At 38.3% G+C, this 17,760-nt stretch overlaps 1 protein-coding gene across 1 annotated transcript in view; it reads left to right on the top strand.

Annotated features, from left to right (window-relative positions):
• CUNH20orf194 (chromosome unknown C20orf194 homolog) overlaps positions 1-17,760 on the top strand; it is an 81,480-nt gene that overhangs the window by 40,923 nt on the left and 22,797 nt on the right. The window contains exons 15-27 of the mRNA XM_035895061.1: positions 772-859; positions 1,265-1,341; positions 2,430-2,474; positions 2,935-2,980; positions 3,324-3,435; positions 4,357-4,427; positions 5,232-5,282; positions 6,092-6,179; positions 9,045-9,148; positions 12,405-12,551; positions 16,364-16,452; positions 16,694-16,792; positions 17,057-17,174. Coding sequence (XP_035750954.1) covers positions 772-859; positions 1,265-1,341; positions 2,430-2,474; positions 2,935-2,980; positions 3,324-3,435; positions 4,357-4,427; positions 5,232-5,282; positions 6,092-6,179; positions 9,045-9,148; positions 12,405-12,551; positions 16,364-16,452; positions 16,694-16,792; positions 17,057-17,174 — 1,135 coding nt within the window. The remainder of the gene's footprint in view (positions 1-771; positions 860-1,264; positions 1,342-2,429; positions 2,475-2,934; positions 2,981-3,323; positions 3,436-4,356; positions 4,428-5,231; positions 5,283-6,091; positions 6,180-9,044; positions 9,149-12,404; positions 12,552-16,363; positions 16,453-16,693; positions 16,793-17,056; positions 17,175-17,760) is intronic.

Raw genomic sequence — 17,760 nt, 5'->3', positions numbered from 1 at the left:
GCTCTTCCCTCCCTCAACGTCTGGCAGTTGCAGAGGAGTAACGAGAGGAGTTAAAGTTTGGGGAAGTAGCACTGGTTTGTCCATCTTCTTATCTTTTTGTTCCAGTTTAGCTCAAAGATGGAGGCTGATGTTTCTTAGTTGGGCACAGGTGGTTTTCTTCCAATAGTTTTGGAGCTATAAATGTGTCCGTAGCTGTAAGTTGCTTCTGGCTTCACCTAACCTTTGTTTATTTCTGCGCAGTTTTTTCAGTTCCCTTTTGAGAAGGGAATCAGACTAAGCTGTGATGTGGATGTGCTCAAAAGGTTGCGATGACTGGTTTGTTTTGGCATCTTTTTTGCTTGACGTGCTCCAGAACAAGTCAGTCTCTGAAGTCAGTTCACTTTGTTTTCTGGTTTTGCTTTTGCAGAACGTGGGGTTACCATTCTATTCTTGTTGGAATATTTAGGATGTGATCCTCAACATAACTGCAGCAACAGTCAACAATAAAATCTTTTTTTTTTTTCTCTAGACTGATAAGAGCAGGAATACATTGTGCAAGAGGTTTTTTTTCCCCCCCCCCCCCAGATATACTGTAACTTGAGCAATTTACTTGCTCTAATTTATTTTTTTTTAAACTGAAAGGTTAAATATAAAGCTATTGCCACGCGTATTTGAACAAGGACCCCTTCTATATAAAGGAGTTGTGTTATGAGAGGAAAAACTGCTCCTTTAAACAGAGGAGGAAGAAAACTCTATCTGTCTAGTAAATGTTGTGTTTGTATTTCTCTTCAGTACGCTGTTGTCGCAAATATATACTGCTGTTGTAGAGGCTGTGCTTGCTGGCATTGAGTGCTATGCTAAAACTTCCACTGAATCCAAGGTAAATGAAGCACCGATTCTGTATGCTCTAATTGTTGATTTGGATTGCTTGCAATATAAGATTACATGCAAACCAAAATAAAAAAAAAAAAATAAATGTTTCCGTCAACTGCATTAACATTAATGAAGTTAATGGCCTCCAACCAGTCTCTCTGAATTCTGTTTAAAAAAGAAGAATTTCAGAGTATATCTCATTTTACCCATCTACAATTGTTTTCCCATCTTTCATGAATTTTCCTACCCTTATAGCAAGGAAAATCAGATATGTGAAAGAACAAATTTTAGCCTGGTGCATCAGTGTGTTATTGTTTAGTGTACGGTCTCTTGTTTGTTATGGGTGCTCCTGTAGTTGCTGGGATTTGGAAGTATGGGAAAAGATATTTTATTCTCAGTTTCCTTTTTTCAGGCAAAGGAGGTAGCAGAGCAGATGCTCATGTCTGTGCTGGATAACCTTCATTTAACACAGCTCAAAGCTGCATTACGGTATGTATATACAGATACTTATTGATTGATGTAACAAGTCTCCCAAGCAAAACATGTTTAGTCACTGCAGAGCATAGCAAACTGCAAAAACCAACACCAACTTTCAACAAGTACAGCAAAGGAGGGAGCATGGTGCAGATTGGATAAACTAAGATCGAGAACAAATGAATCAAATCGCGACCCACAACTGTTTAACAGATATAAATTCCTTAATATTCTCTGGATAGTGTGTCGTTATCTCAAGCCCTTCGTGCCCCACGTTGGGTGCCAAAAAGGACTGTCGTGGTTTAACCCGGCTGGCAACTCAGCACCACCCAGCCCGTCGCTCCCTCCCCCCCTCCCTCAGTGGGATGGGGGAGAGAATCGGGAAGAAAATAAAATGTTAGAGCCGAGGGCTGAGATAAAGACAGTTTAATAAGAGAAAATAATAATAACAGTAATAATGAGAATGATAACAGAATATACAGAATATACAAAACGAATGATGCACAATGCAGTTGCTCACCACCCGCCGACCGATGCCCAGCCCGTCCTGAGCCACGAGCAGTCTCCCCGCGACCGACCGACCGACTAACTCCCCCCGAGCATGACGTTCCATGGTCTGGAATAGCCCTTTGGACAGTTTGGGTTAGCTGTCCTAGCTGTGCTGTACTCCCAGCTTGTTATGCACCTGGCCGAGCAGGAGAAGCTCCAAAAGTCCTTGAGTAGTCTGAGCACTACTTGGCAACAGCTGAAAACATCAGTGTGTTATCAACATTCTTCTGGTACTAAATCCAAAACACAGCACTATGCTAGCTACTGTGAAGAAAATTAACTCTATCCCAGCTGAAACCAGGACACAATGTATTAGCTGTTTTGGGGGAAAAAATATGTCAAATGCTAATTTTAAACTGAACTTGCATGACTACCAAATTCCAAGACTTCATAATGCATTCAGACTTTTAAAATCATAATAATTATTCTGTTTTTCTTTTCCCGTTTTTTTAATCACTTCAGCAGTTACTTTGCTTTAAGTCTATTATTGCTTGGTTTTTACATGTAAAGAAGTATAAAATGCGTTTTTCACCAGTACAATTTCTGTTCTGCAGCTCCAAAATCGCTTTTCAAATTCAGGCTGTGAATAATCATGGAAGGTTTGTATCACTGTCTTACACTTCTTGTTATTAATTACTGTGTTTAATACAGGAATAAGCTTATTTTTCTTGTCTTGGAACTTCTGAGAAAACATTTCATTTGATTATTTCATACAAGATGTACTAAATGCTTTTCTGTATGAGACAGTTTGATTTCGTATCTGTAATTCTGTGGAATCTTAAAAACTTTTTAAAAAATCTAAAAGAAGTGGGCAGACCAATTTTATTAACTGTTTATGAGCAGAAGCAGCGTGAGCCCATCAAGAGTTTCTTTTAAAACCGTGCTTTTAACTTTGTTGATATCACAAGCTCGTGCTTTTTTAATCTCCACGCTGTCTAATTGACTGAAATGGCCTACACAAATAAGAGTTTATTTTAAAATCAGATAGCTTTTTTGGCTGCTATGAAGTCGCTCAAAATGATCTAACCTTTAAATATTTAATTATCATTATTGTTCTAGAATTACTCCGTTAGAAAATGAGGATAGCCTGAATTTGATTAAAACGGTAAGTAAGCTGTTCAGTATTCTGATTATACGTTTTATTAGAAAATAGAGCCTGAGTGGGTTTTTTTGTGGGGCATGCTGAGATTTTTATCTATGTGAATACAAATGTAAGGAGAGAGATGAGATAGATTGCAGGTGCTGAAACGGAGGTAAGATTGAGTTTTAACATGAAGTCAGTGGAATTTTGGAACCAAACATTAACATAGAGTTTTGATCTCAGACTTTCCACCATAATATAAGGCGGTGATTTGGGAGGCTTAAAACATATGGGTTGTGCTGCTTCAATTGAAATGTTTCAAGTTCTGCTTTCTTTTCCTTTCTGTCCAACTCTTTGCTTGCTGTAGGCGTCTATGATGGTATTTGACATTCCAGACTTGCTCACAGGGAGAGGATGCTTGGGATCTGTTGTCTTTTCAGAGTCCTTTCTAACATCACAGATACAAGTAAAAGAAAAAGGTAACTCTCTTAAATTCTAACACTGGTGGTGTCATTCGCTTAGTTTCAGTGTGATGGAAGAGCAAAAGGGCTTCTGATGGATGTTATAACTATTAACGTATTATAGTTTTAAGCCTTTGGGTTACCTGAAAGACCTAAATGTTTTAGCTTGCTAGTAGCAAACTTCTAAGTGTCAAGCTTCTCTAATCTCACTGAAAGGATTTTAAGTTTTATATCTGCCTTGTGATACAGCAGGGCCGAGGTGTAAAAAATTCAAGTGTGATAGTACCCTTCCTAAATTTTCTTCAGTCTTAGTGAATGTTTTCTATTGTATGCGGAAATTCAAACAGCTCTCTTCCATCACTTTTGCGACAGTCATTTCATACAATATGTTTTAAGTTCAGTTGTTCTTTGTTTGGAAGAGATGAAACAAAGCTAAAAAAAGGATATGACTTTTAGAAAGCTTGTTTTTTGGAACAGCCTTACATTTAAAAGACAGGATACTGAGTAATTTCCATAACTTCAGACAAGTGCATATTTTCCAGACTGTTTACATGTGACAAAGATAGAGAGTTCTTGAGGACGTCTGACCAATGTTTCTGAACTCTTGTATCCAGACAGGCTGTGGGTTTTTAACCATGGGAGTTGGAACACTTCTGGTGGGGAGGAAGGGGGGAGGAGAGCAAAGGGAGAAGCCATATACTAAGACCAGAATAAAAGCAGGGTTTTTTTGGTATTGTATAGCAGCTCTGTGTGTGTTACAGCACAAGACTGGGAGCTAGGCTGCTGTGAAAGCTTCACTTAAACACTAATAAGTGCTTAAAATAATGAGGAAATTTTCATATTTCCCTAAGAAATTTCAAGTCGTAAAAGTAACTTATTGAACACTCTGAAGTATATGGATGGTGTTATACTGCTTTGCTTTCCATTTACTCCCTGCAGATGGCAGCATTAATTCAGAAACCAGCCACATAATACTGACTGCAGCTATCCCAAGATATGCTTCTTGGCTGGTTAGTAGACAAGAACTTCTTTGATTTTTTTTTTTTTTTTTTTTTTTTTCCCCCCCTATACATACAGATTCACAAATGAAAACTTGTTATAAATGTGTGGATGTATGAGGAAAAAATATGGAACTTGGGCACTGAAACAGGATATTAATATATTAATGCTATTTTGATTTTTGAGTTTAGACATGAAGTAAAAAACTAGTAAGTGGAAACAGGCTGCTGGTTCCATTCATAACACAAGTTTTAAATTATTTCATTTTCACCACTTTATTTTTTTAGCTGTATAAAGGCCTGGGTGTTTTTCAAGTACACAGTGTGACTTTTGAAAATTCTGTTTATTGTGGGGCACTTTAGATGGCTTAAAATGTCTGTCCCAACAGAAAGAAAGGCCTGCTTCCAGACCTCTAATGTGCTATACTGTGTTAGAGGTATAATTCCAATTAGCATTATGAAGTTAGGCAACATTTTGCCCTTTGGCAATCCATACTTTTTAAACCCTTTAACAGTAATAAAAAAATAAGACTGCATGGGATACACTGCTTTGTGACTATACAATATTATTTTAGTCTATAAAACAATTTAATGGGGAGTATCCCCTTGAATGTGTTTCAAGGAACTATTTCAGTCCCATGGTTACAGAGTATTGCAGAGCACAGAGCTGTCTTTGAAGCACTCTGGTCTTCGGACTCTATCTATCTGTGGTACCGAAGGTTCCTCTTTGTCTTGAATCTTCTTTAATGCTTTTTATATGACGTTAGACTTGCTTTATCTACTAAAAATACAAATGGAAACTGTTTCTGGCTACAGGTTGAAGACAGTGATGTGAAACTGTCTGAAAAGGCACAGCATATATTGAAGGTAAAATTAAACGTTTTTGTTAAACTATGTAAGCTACGCTTTCAAGAACCAATATTAAAAAAATCCTAGCTGCTAGTAAAATTGGCTTTTATTTTGTTTGTTATTCCTCTTCTACAAAAGACTTGCCTGCTCTACCCTGTCTCTTTCCAACTTTGACCTACAAAAAGAATACATTGTGTGTAAAAGCTTGAGTTTTTCTTTATTTCAAAGAATGACAAAACCCAAGAGCAAAGAGCGTTCTAATAAAGCTATGATTTCATGGAAGTCTTGCTTAAGTATTACCCATGGAGCTCACGTGTTTCAAAAAAACCCCAAAACTCAATGCCACTCTACATGCAACTTTCTTTTAACTTAATTGGCATGCTAGATGTCTAAAGGAAAACACTTTAAGCACTACAAAAAAGAAAGGAATTTGGGATCTGGGAACATCTTAAACCACACGAGTTTCACATTTGTGGTTTAATTTGTGGTTACCAGAAATCTTCATTACAAATAGATTTATTTTCCTGTAATATACTTTTAGTTCAGTAGATTGACAGTCTAAAAACAAAAAGCTATGCCTTGCGGTTGTGACAATAACTTGTAACTTAATAGCTGCTGGCAAAACCAAAAGTGGGGGGGAAGTGCTTTTAAAAATTATACTTTTGACATGCTGTCTTTCACTGGTTCTTCTGTATCGATACAGTTTGAAACTCTTCAAAGTTCTGACGGATGCTAAAAAAAGTATTATTTTCTTGAAGCAAATATTCTCGCCTGGATTACAGTTCTTGATGCAGTCTGTGATAATGCTGTTTGTTTTTCCTGTTTAGGAAGACAAATCTTTTCTGGGCACTTTACTCACTGGAGGTGATGGAGCGTATATTTATTCTAGCAACCCACAGGCCATGCCTGCAGAAGGTGAGATGTGTTTTTTACAATTACTTACAGAGTTGGTCCACTTTTTTTAAAACATGAGATGCACAGTTTCTGGGACTTACTCATCTGGTGAGCATACCTCTGCCATCGTCTTAAGCTTTCTTTTCATTTGCCTTTGCAACTTTCTCTTTTTAAACTCCACGTTTTACTTTTTTGTCCTCAACTTCTGCTTGAAACTCCTGGTCCTAGAAGAGGGATTCCTGTCACAGGCATAGGCTTGCTTTTGAGGCACACGGGACTCGCCTCACATGAGTCTTTGCAGACTTTTCTCCCATAGCTAAAGTTCGAAAGCATGCTGTCTGCTTCTATCCTTAAGGAATGGTGTGCCGTGTTTTCTGCTTTTTCTGTATGAACATTTAGTCTGGAGAAGAGGAGGCTGAGGGGAGACCTTATTGCCCTCTACAGCTACCTGGAAGGGGGTTGTAGTGAGGTGGGGGTTGGTCTCTCCTCCCTGGTAATGGGTGATGGGACAATGGGAAATGGCCTCAAGTTGTGCCAGGGCAGGGTTAGGTTGGACATTAGGAAAAATTTTTTTCAATTAAAGGGTTGTCAAGCACTGGAAGGGGCTGCCCAGGGAAGGGGTCGAGTCCCCAGCCCTGGGGGGATTTAACAGCCGGGCAGAGGCGGTGCTGAGGGCCAGGGTTTGGGGGTGGGATGGCAGGGGTAGGGGAATGGTTGGGCTGGGGGAGCTTAAAGGGCTTTGCCAACCTAAACAATTCTGAGATTCTATAACATTAGGTTGGGCATTACAGCAGTGTCAGTGGGCTCACAGCTCAAGAAGTGAAGGCAAATATGTGTACCTTTTGGGCAACGTGATATGCTGTCTGTGGTGTAGGAGGGGATTGGAATTATTTGCTTCTAAACTTATTTACAGCCTTGTATTCTTTGCTCCTTCTGAAGCCTCCTCCTGGAGCTGTCATGCTGTTCCAGTTTTTTTCCATTGTCATTTTCACTCAGGAGCTTCAGTGTTTATTAGCACAGATGCTCACTGTATTACAGAAAGATGCTTGATCTTGGTCCTTTTCAGATTCCATCAAGTTATTGCTTTCTGACATGAGATTGCTAGCAACAGTCTTAGATCATTCCTCTTCTTTTGGTGCCTTTTCCTTCAAGAGCTTAAGTAGCATGAATACCCCAATAATATGACTAAAGACAGTTTGGGAGGACTGCTGGGAGTGGTTTCCCTCACTCCACAGCCTTGCATTAATGTGCCTTGCTTTGCTTTGAGAAAACTCACAGAAGAATAAATAGAAGTTGTTGAATCAAAACATACTTCTTAAGGCACAGTGGTTTTATATTCCGCTGTCCAGAGAAGGTACTGTTGTCACAGTATTGATGCACAACAGAAGATGACTAATATCCGACATCTAAGTGCTTAGTATAAGCCAGTGATCTTTAGGGGAAAATCTTTAGCTTTATTTCTTTTGTAGTTATGCAAAGAGAGTATTGAGGATAAATAATGATGTACAAGGCAATTAAATAGTGGCTTTCACAAGGCAGAATTCACTTTTGCTCTATTTGAGCAGATTTTAAAGAAGGTTAGTGCAGAGAACTTATTTGACTATTTTGCAATACAACGCTGTGGGCACAGGTTCACTCAGTAAATAACTAAGGAAAAGAATGGTGAAATTTTTTTTTTGTCTTTGTGCAAACTGGCTGCGTTTTCCGCATTTGAGCAATTTACTTTTTCCCTTTTTTGGGGAGATTTGTGGAGTTAAATGTTTTGATAGCTCTTGGGATGGAGAGTTTTAAGTAGGTGGTATAAGGACTATTATGTAACGCTTCAACAAGCGAGATATTTTCTTAGGTGTCAAGTGAAAATGAACTTGATCTCGTTCCCTTTCACGTACGCTGCAAGATAGTTTGCTGTGCTCTAATTTGGGCTCTACTGAGGTTGCAGCTATGTAGTCTGGCAAGATTAGGTGACAAAAGGTGCTGTCACACAGGTGCTCATCTTCCTTCTCTGTCACTTGTGTCTTACTGTAATAAGGTGTACGTTCATGACTAAAACACGTCAAAAAATTTCAACCTTTTCCTTAGTATGCTAATACAGCTGCTGTGTTACGGATTTTTGTGGGATGAACTTAACTGAGTCAATCAGTTTTGCCAATTGAACTCTCTTTTTGTGATGAATCACTTGTGGCAAATATACAAGTAGTGTATCGAGTTGTTCCTGATACAGTCCACTGACTTCCATGTTAAAGGAAGCAGTTTTAGTCTGGATTAATTAATATGCTTTTTGGCTTGCTTTTATTTTACAAAAGAGCTAGCATCTCCTATTTCCTTTTTTCCCCATTGACACGGTCTCTATGAAGTGTGATATTCTATGAGATTTGACAGAAATGTACTTGAAATGTTGTATTTTGCATTTTCCTTCTTTGACCACTCAATAGGAGGCACATACCCGTGCTGTGGCTTGGGTTTTGTGAGCACCGGAAGCATCAGCAATGAACACCATGTATATGTAAACTATTAAACCTCCACATCTATGTAATTATGTATGGCTTTGTCTCCATTCTACTTGCTCTGAATTTTTTTTTTGCCTTTAAAAATAAAAGCCCCACAAAATATTTATGATAAGTGGGCTCCAGGAGATAAGATTAAGTCAAATGCAATCATAGTCACGATTCCTGCCGTTGATAATGAGATCCAGTAAAAATCGAATGGTTGTGGTCTGAGTGGTGTCTAAATACTATCCCAAATCTTTACTCAAATGTACTGCATGTTAAATATGGCAAAATTCTGCAAGAGCATAGGTTTCTTCCTCATAAAGAAGAGGCGTTTGTCACATGATGCTGAAATACTGACATATACCTAATACAAATTTTTTTTTCTTTCAAATTCTAGGCAAATTGTACTTCTTTTCAGATGGCATTCTCTTTTCTGATCCCCACCATGGCAGCATTTCCATTTCAAAGAACCATATGAGTTCCATTTCTCTCTATGATGGGGTGAGTATTTTGTTTTTTCCTACTGTCATAAACATTTTATCAATTTTTAACAGTACTGTAGGGTACTAGTACAAAGTTTCGATTTCAGTTGCAGTTTTACAAGTGTGCGTGTAAAACTAATAACTGATGCAAATCTCTACACTTTTGGTATGGCTTAACTTAAGCAATTACTGATTAGCTCAACTAATCAGGAGGAGAGAATGTTGTATTAGAGTGACTTATCAATGTGGTCTTAATAGTGTGGAAAATTGCTTTTTATTAAAAGAAAAATTGCAGAACATAGCATTCATAAAACATCTAGCAGTCTTAATGATGGATAGAGAAAAGTTCAAGGCATTGTGAAGTCATATGGTGTATTGGAGGGTGAAATGCTGCCTTCTATTAAAAATATATTTAACCTTCAGTCAAATGTCCACAGCAGTGTACTGCTTATCTCTGGAGAGGTCACGAGCAGTGTCTGCCTCCTGTCATAGAGCGTTGTGTAACTGACAGGGTGAAGGGAATGGCTGGTTCATGTTTCCCAAGCTGAGAAGTGAGAAGGAAAGACATGTTGCATGTAATTACACATATTCTGAGTAATTACAGTAGAAGACACGATGTTAGGTGTAGGCTTTTGCCATGCCTGTGATCAACTTCTGTTACTTCACTTGGCCAACTTGCCACGCTAATGGCTTGGTCTTCTGGCTTCGTGGGAATTGAGAGTTAGGTTAATGATGGCAATTCAACTTTTTTTTTTTCTCCTCCTAAAGGCAGACACACTGGGTTAACTATCACTTTTTCAGAATGGAAAAGAGATTATTTTGGTTGGTTATTGTTTCCTAAGCACTGGGGAAAAAAAAAAAACCCAACCTGTTTCCTTTAGTTTCTATTTTCTTCAGGTACAGTATTACACGTTTGCTTAGTGACCTCCAGAAAGCATTGTGTTGCTATGATTTCATCATAGAATGGAGGAAACCAGTAAAATGCAATAAAAATGTGTGATTCAATTGAGATGAAAACACAACAGTGAAGAGAGTCTTACCTTAGCTGCCTTTTCTTGTGTATCATATTGATTGCCCCATGGTAGTTTAAGAAGCTATTTTAACACTGACCTTCCTTCTATTGTTTGATTCGAGACACTCACTTTCATAAAACTAGCTATTTATGGGACCTGGCTATCATTCTTGAACTGATGCCAGATTTTTGTGTAGAGCTAAACCTTGACAGAGAGCATTTTATTGTTCAACTGACTTGGCATAATACAAGGGTGGAGAGCTTAAAATGGTTAAGAAGTGACAGGAGAAGAAGGGTAATTGTTAGTATGCTTTTTCTGACAGTTATTGCAACAACAATATTGATGGAAAAGAAAGGATAACTCAATGCTAGGGTTAAAATAAAAGATCCAAAGACATTAAGTGATGCAAAGCATGATTTCTTAGCAGCTCTATCGCCATGCCTGCTAGATGCTTCACTTTTTAAATTGAAAATGCCTGCACTTCTGCCTCCAACACGTGCTGCAGGCTTCTCTATTCTGGGAAGCTGGGCACCTAGCTGTCACCTAAGCTCCTGAAGTCCTTGAGGGTCACAGACATCGAGTGCATTGAGGACAGGGTAGATTCCTCACAAAAAGAAAACCCAACAGGCCACACTGCCACTCAGTCTCCAAATTCCCAGGTTTATTTTTCTCCTGTAGCTGTTCAGTATCTCAATAAACAGTATTGAGGCATCTTTACTGTATAGAGCTTAAGATGGTATGTGCTTGGGTTTAAGGTCTTATTTAAGACCACGTATTTCAGCTTGTAATTGCTTGAATCCAGCCTTCATTTTGGCCATTAATCAAGCGAACAAATATTACCAAGTAATACTTAGATTTCACAACAACATTAACATCTTGTAAAACTTTGAAATGGATTCTTTTAACCTAATGTCCGTAGGGAATATTGCTGCTTCTTTTCAGCTTTTTTCAATTTGTGGAACCTAAACATTTCCTAGGAGGAGGAGCACATTCTGTTGGTCACGTCACATGCAGATTGCAGCATGTATGAGTTGGCCTTTTAGTCACTTCCCATGAAATCTGTAAGCTATCCTGCAGAATCCAGGATCTGTGGACCCTGTTCCAAAAGCCATTTCCTCTTAAGAGAAATTGGTCTCTTTTAGCAGAGCATTTTTATATGTTCTGCAGTAACCTCAATGACTTTGAGAGGATTATTTTTATAATTAATCCCTGAGTCAGCAAAGGGTAGAGATTCTGTTTGCAAATGTCTCTGAATTGATACCCATTCTTATGTAAGTGTTCCCCCACTTGAGATTTTTCTTCTCGAAAATTAGTAAGTAGAGTTCTTTGCTCTCTTCTTCTGTTCAAAGGGAGATGGGTGCTACTCGGTTTCTGATTTGAACCCGAAGTAATGGAATCCCCATTTTCCAGGGGTGTTTCATGATACTGTTTTTCTAATACTTTGGTGTGAAAAGAGTTAAAAGTCAAAACTTGAGCATAAAACACTTCAGCGTCCTCCAAAGTTGTACATAAATGTCTATATTGAAATCCAGAAAACTAAGGGCCAATGTTGTTTTATCAGAATAAAAATTGGACAACCTGAGTTCGGTGCTCCTGAGGGCTTCAGCTTCCTGAAGGCATAATTCAGGTGAAGAGCAATAGGTTTAGTAGAACTTGTGCTCGTTAAAGAATCTGAGAGAAACAGGAGACTTCCAACACTTTAAATTGCAGACCAGTTCTGTCTCATTGCAGCATGGTTCCTTTCAGGTCAGAAACTTAAGAGCATGGTATTAAAAAAAAAAAAGTTTACAATAGCACCATGCTATCTTTCAAATCTTTTTAGCTGACATTTAATTCATTCTCCCAGGGCATCTGTGTCAGAAGAGATGTGTGGGTATAGATGAAGGGGGCTTTGTTGTGAAGCATTAGCAGAGGAAAGGGCTAAAGGTCTAGTTTTTGATGGAGGCAAAAATGCAAGCTTTTCTTTTCAAGACAAGACAAAGCTTAGGTGCTTAGAACAACCTCAGATGCTGTCTTTAAAGCTTATGATATCCTTAATAGCTGCAGAGTAGAAACTGAGGAGTGCTGTAAGTGGCTGCGGTTGATCCTTGCGCTCCATACCTGGGCTGTGCAAGCTAATGAATGTTCAGATCTTTATGCATGCCTAGCTATGACTGTACTAGTTTTCTTCTGATCTCTGCTATTTAATGTATTAAGCCTTTTTTTTTTTTTCCATTTTCAATAGCTGTTAATTCTAATTTGTGCTGTTTCTTCCCTTTCTAGGATTCGAACAGTATTGTTGCTGCTCTCTTTATAGATGTCAAAAGTTCCTTGCTTGCTCATCTACCGATTGAATTCCATACCCGAGACAACTTTTTGATGATTGCACTTTTCCCCAAAACAAAGATTTATAAAGCTTTTTATTCACAGGTAAAGTAAAAAACAGATTGGGTTGGGTTGGGGGAAACCACACAATTATTCTTCGTACTTCAGATGAGAAGCAAGGGTGAATTTGTTGATGTCTGTCTCAACTAATTAAATTTGGAAAGAAGAAGGGGTTTATTTCTCACTTAGTTGTGCCACTAAAGCTTGTCACATGATAAGTAAATACTGGAAAAGTTAAAGTTTAAGGTCTTCCTTGCATCAAACTTCACAAGTGAAACCTTTTCCTATATCTGTGAACGAGCACAGTTTAGAAAGGAGAAGGGCCAGTTAATACTGAGGGAGCATCAAGTTAGGAACTACATTGAAAATCTCTGTGAGGCTGGGTGGAATTCAGGGAGGGTATTGAGCTGGCTGATGTGATCTTGAGGCCGCTTATCTTTTATATAAAATCAGGGTGTTGCAGTCGGAAGGGCTGTTACAGGTAACTTTTTCCATACCAGCAGATAACAAAACAAGGGGCAGTAACCATAGATTGCAGCTTTGAAGATTCAGACTGAATGTTAGCAGGAGGTTGGTGCAATGACTGGAACAGCTCACCCAGACAGTGAACCTCCGTCTTTGAAGATTTTGAAAACTTGGCTGGGTGAATTGATGGCTGAGCTGATCTGTACTGCCAGCAGTAGTCCTGCTTTGAGCAGGAGGTGGGTCTGGAGACCTCCAGAGGCTTCTCACTTCCAGCCAGAAACTCTTGATTCTCTCTGTGACCTATGGCATCTCCTTCGCAGGCTTGAGACTGTCGCAGGCTGCCCTGCCCTGTAGACCTTCCTAGTCCTTCCCAGGGGCATGTTTGCTCCTGATCTTAGGACCTTGCATGTGTGAGAAACTTTAACTTATGTATGCATTTCTAGTAATTGTGTTGCTCATTAAGTTTAATGCTCACCATGTGCTTTCATTCTGTCTTCTGAAGCCAGTGAGTGCTCTAAAAGCTTGTTTTCTAGTAGTTGCATTTTAAATGTAGCACTGGTGTATAATTGGCTACAGCAATTGTATGTAGTGGCAGAGGTTCTATTGTGTTTTTTTGTGGTTAGACACATTTGGATCGTGATCCTTAGGGAAGTTTTGTTAAAGTCTTTAAGTATCCCATATGGCATTGTATTATTCTCTAAGTAGATCGGCTTCATGCATTGTAAAATGCAGAGGCTTTTAATAAACAAAACTTTAACAATAGCACTTTTGAGGAAATGAGGCTGGAGATTTTAGGACTTCACAAGAGGTTTAGTATGCGATCATAACACTGGATTGGAAAAGACCACCTAGCTCAGTGAGTACAATCCCCACCGGTAATATTAATGTTCCCATAAAATTTCTCCTCCTTTTATCTTAAGTGCTTAGATTCCTCCCACTGTTCCACTATGTGAGTGGTTGGGAATATTTTATTTGGTTTTGAATTTGCAGCCTATTTTATTAGGTCTACTTTTATATCTGTTTTTTTCTTTTTTTTTTTTTCTTTTGCTGTACCAGTGGACATCCTTGAGGTATTCAGAAATTTCAGACCTATTCTTTCTGGTTTATTTGCCCTGATACAATAAAACCAGATCCTTTTTAATCTATGCTTATAAAAAGTTTGCTCTTCCTCTGATCATTGTAATACTTTTCTTTTGATCTGTTTTTTTGGCTGCAGATTTCCAGACTCTGTGTAGTATCTGAGATTGAGGGTATTTGTTTCTTGTACAGAGGCAATAATAGTTCTCTCTTCTGAAAATGTTCAGAGGTACCCTTGGTTTGCCTTTGCTTTTCACTGCTGCCTTGAATTAATAGATCATGCTCATTTTTTGAGAAACCCCTTCAGGTCCTTTCTCTTTTGCTACCCACTGATAACCCCAGCTGATTCTAGAAGTGTTTGCATGCTCATTCTTGCCTTCATACTTACCTTCCTCCTATTCTTCTTTCTGTTTCTCCATTCTTACAGTTAGATCTATTTTGCTGTGAAGCATCTCAGTGCTGTGTAGGCTATCTCCCAACTTAGTTCCCCAAAATGCTGTCCATTCGCTTCAGTCTATGCCAAATTTATTGCGAAGGGTGTCACAGGGAAATTCCCTAAACAGCTCTGCTGGTGAATGTCCCCAGCCTTCTGCTGCTTTTTATTTTTTGGTGCTATTTATTCTGCTCCTCCTTTGAGTTTGCTTTTTGCTGAACAGTTCTATACTGAGTTTCAGTTCCTGCAGTTTAACAGTTTCTCATCTGGCACCATACCAGTTGCTTTGCTCAAGCTCAAGTAGATGAAACATCTCTTTCGTCTTGAAGATGTTATCTCACGTAGGAAAACTATTCATAAGCTCAAGTGCACCTAATTGTGTAAGCCATGGAAACATATTCTATTTTGTTAGTGTTTACTTTCAGGTATTTATTGATTTCCTCCAATTTTTTTCTAAGAGTCTGCATGCCACTGAAGTTGCACAGACAGGGCAGTCATTCTACAGACCTGTAGTTACAGAGAGTCACTAAAACATAGGCACTAGTTTTACACTTCTACAGTCATACAGCATGATAGCTCGCTTACTATGCTTTAGTTATTCCAAGACACCTTGAACTAGGAAATGACAGTTACCCATTCCTCCAGATCTGAGTGTGTTAAATTCCTTGTAACTCAGATGGTTGCAAGATTTTGAGCACACAGAACTGGAATCTGGTTGGCAGATCCTGCAAAGACAGGACAGTACCTTTCTTGTCCTTGCTCTAATTGGTAGTGGAGGAAAATTTACTTAGGCTTTTGGATGTATTGATTTGTCTGTTTTCTTCATCTTCTCTAATGCCATCGGAGCTCTTTTTTTACATGTTAATGGAGTTACACAAAAAGGACCGATTTATTTCCTTTGAATTCTGTCTCGGTCTGACCTGCATTTTCACTTTATCCCTAGCCCTTTGCCTTCTAACGGATACAGTTTTCCATTGACCAGTCCTTTCCATTCCTTGTAGGCATTTTCCTTAGTCTCTTATATGTGTTTTGAAGGGGATATTTGTTTGGTCGCATGGATCCTTCTACACAAGCAATATTGTCCTTGTTAATATCAAAAGTTTATTTTATTTTGCCTTTTTTTATCTCAGTACCCTTGTGTTTAGGATGCCGATTTGTTAATGGAAAGCAGTCTTCCTCCCCCAGTTGTTTTGTCTTGCAGCAAATTGTTGTGAAAAATGACAATGGCTGTTGCCTTTACTTATTAAAAGAAGGGAAATACCAAACACTTAAATGACTGCGTGATTCATCTGAATCTGATTTCTAGGTTCAGAGTGCCATTCATATTAATGTGACTTGGCTACAGCAATAGGATGCGAGCCAAAACGCCGTTGCCTAGAGAAACGAAGGGCTCCCTTCTCTTTTGCGAAGGAACAGAGGTTTTCTTAAATTTCTAGAAATGATTGCTACAATCTTACCGCATGAAAATTACAGTACTATTTAAAGGAGACGTATATTAACTCAGTTCCTGCTGTACTGCAGATCAACTATAAATACCTAGCATATTCTGTAACTAAAAGGTGAATGTTATTGTTACTTTGGGTAAATTTTTTTTCCTAGGAATTTTTTTTTCCAAGCTAGGAAGATGAGGGAAAACTAGACCATTGCAGTAAAGTTACTTCTTAAAGCAGTTCCAGTCCAGCCAAAGAGAAGCTTACAAAAGCTGATTTGTGGAGACTTCTTCCATATTTTGAATTCTTGCAGCAAAACCAGCATTGGGAAATATTTAATGGCTAGTTAAAATGCATGCATTTTTTTTAGGTGAACAAAACCAATTCCTAAACAAATTCAAAACAAATTTTGCAAATTAATGATGCTTATGCTTAGGTCTGGTTTGTTCCAGGTTTTCTCTTCGTGGCAAAACCAGACAAACTCAGGAATATCTTTAAGGGTTGTCCAGGAAGAATTCCTGTCTGTGGAACAAAAGAGACTGTAAGTTCATGACACTTACCCCACTGTAATTATACATTAACCGTGTGCTGCAGGGAACTGCTGTCGCTCGTTGAAGGTGTTGATAACAATTCAAAAAGAAATTGTTGCATGCTTAGTGCAACACTCACCTTTTTTTCTTTTTTTTTTTTTGTACTAGTTAATATGTAGCCATCTGGTTTAAAGCGGATAAATTTCTAAGTTTCTTTTTTAACTAACCAATTAATTGATTTGCTTGTTTTAGGCATTCCAATGTTCAGAAGCTATTTAATGCCTTGTCTTTTCCTTCTGGGGAAAGATGCAGGGAGCTTAAGATATCTGCTGCCCTTCCAGAATTAGAGAGGTGAGATATTATTTCTGTTTTCAAGAGATCAGTTTTGTCAGGGATAATACAAAAATACTTTGGTATATGTAACACTCATCTAAAAATTGCTTGTTTAATAACTGTCTTCACACGAGATATTTTTATTCTGAGATGAATTATTTCCTCTCTAGGAAGCCTCTGTTTGACCTTTTAACAATCTTATTTTAGTAATTTCCCAACTATTTATATGAATGAAGTCTCTTGGCCTTGATTGTAAGAAAATAAAATTTTTCCTTTTGAAAGGTTTGTGCAACATTTTACTGTCAGCAGTGTCAGCAATGAGCCAATAATGAGAGCACATCTCCCTGTTTTATTGCAACAGTCAGAAATCATTCCTGATAGCAAAGCAGAAAGTGTTAAGGTAAGGAAGCAACTCAACAATACTTCCTATCCCCAGTACAGAACATTTAGTAAATATTCTGTCTGTCATTAGTTCTGTTGCAGTATTGATGTATGTTTACCCGTGCCCTCTGCCGCCTTCTCCGATACCACCAGTGAACCGCTGAACTTGCTTCATGTCTATTTCTTAGAATAAATTGCTCTGCTCTGTTTTCCTGATTACATTACTTAATTTTTTTTTTTTCACTTAAACAATCTTTCGGAAGTGCTAATGGCCCTTCAGCCTGATAAAATAGAGGCAGAAAATGAGGCCCAGATCTTCAAGTGAACGGTTTTCTCTAATGTCCAGAGAGAGTTAGCCCTAAAGCAGTAGCTTGTTTTTATGAATTGCTGAATAATTTAACTGAATTGTTCTCTGGAACATAAAAGTCCTTTAAATAGCATAGAGGTAGCACATGATATTTAACATTTGCTGATATTATCTGTAGAACACTCGGTTCTCTATAGGGGCAATAACAATTGTCAAACTTAAGGAGTGCTTTAAATAGCATTTTCAGAGAAAATATTTCCTTGTAACTTTCCACCATTTGAAATCTGCTGTAAGCAAG

Source organism: Egretta garzetta, unplaced genomic scaffold, assembly GCF_000687185.1.
Source record: "Egretta garzetta isolate BGI_Z169 unplaced genomic scaffold, ASM68718v1 scaffold265, whole genome shotgun sequence".
NCBI lineage: Eukaryota > Metazoa > Chordata > Aves > Pelecaniformes > Ardeidae > Egretta > Egretta garzetta.
Note: the sequence above shows the minus strand (reverse complement) of the source record. Positions and strands in the feature narration are given on the sequence as shown.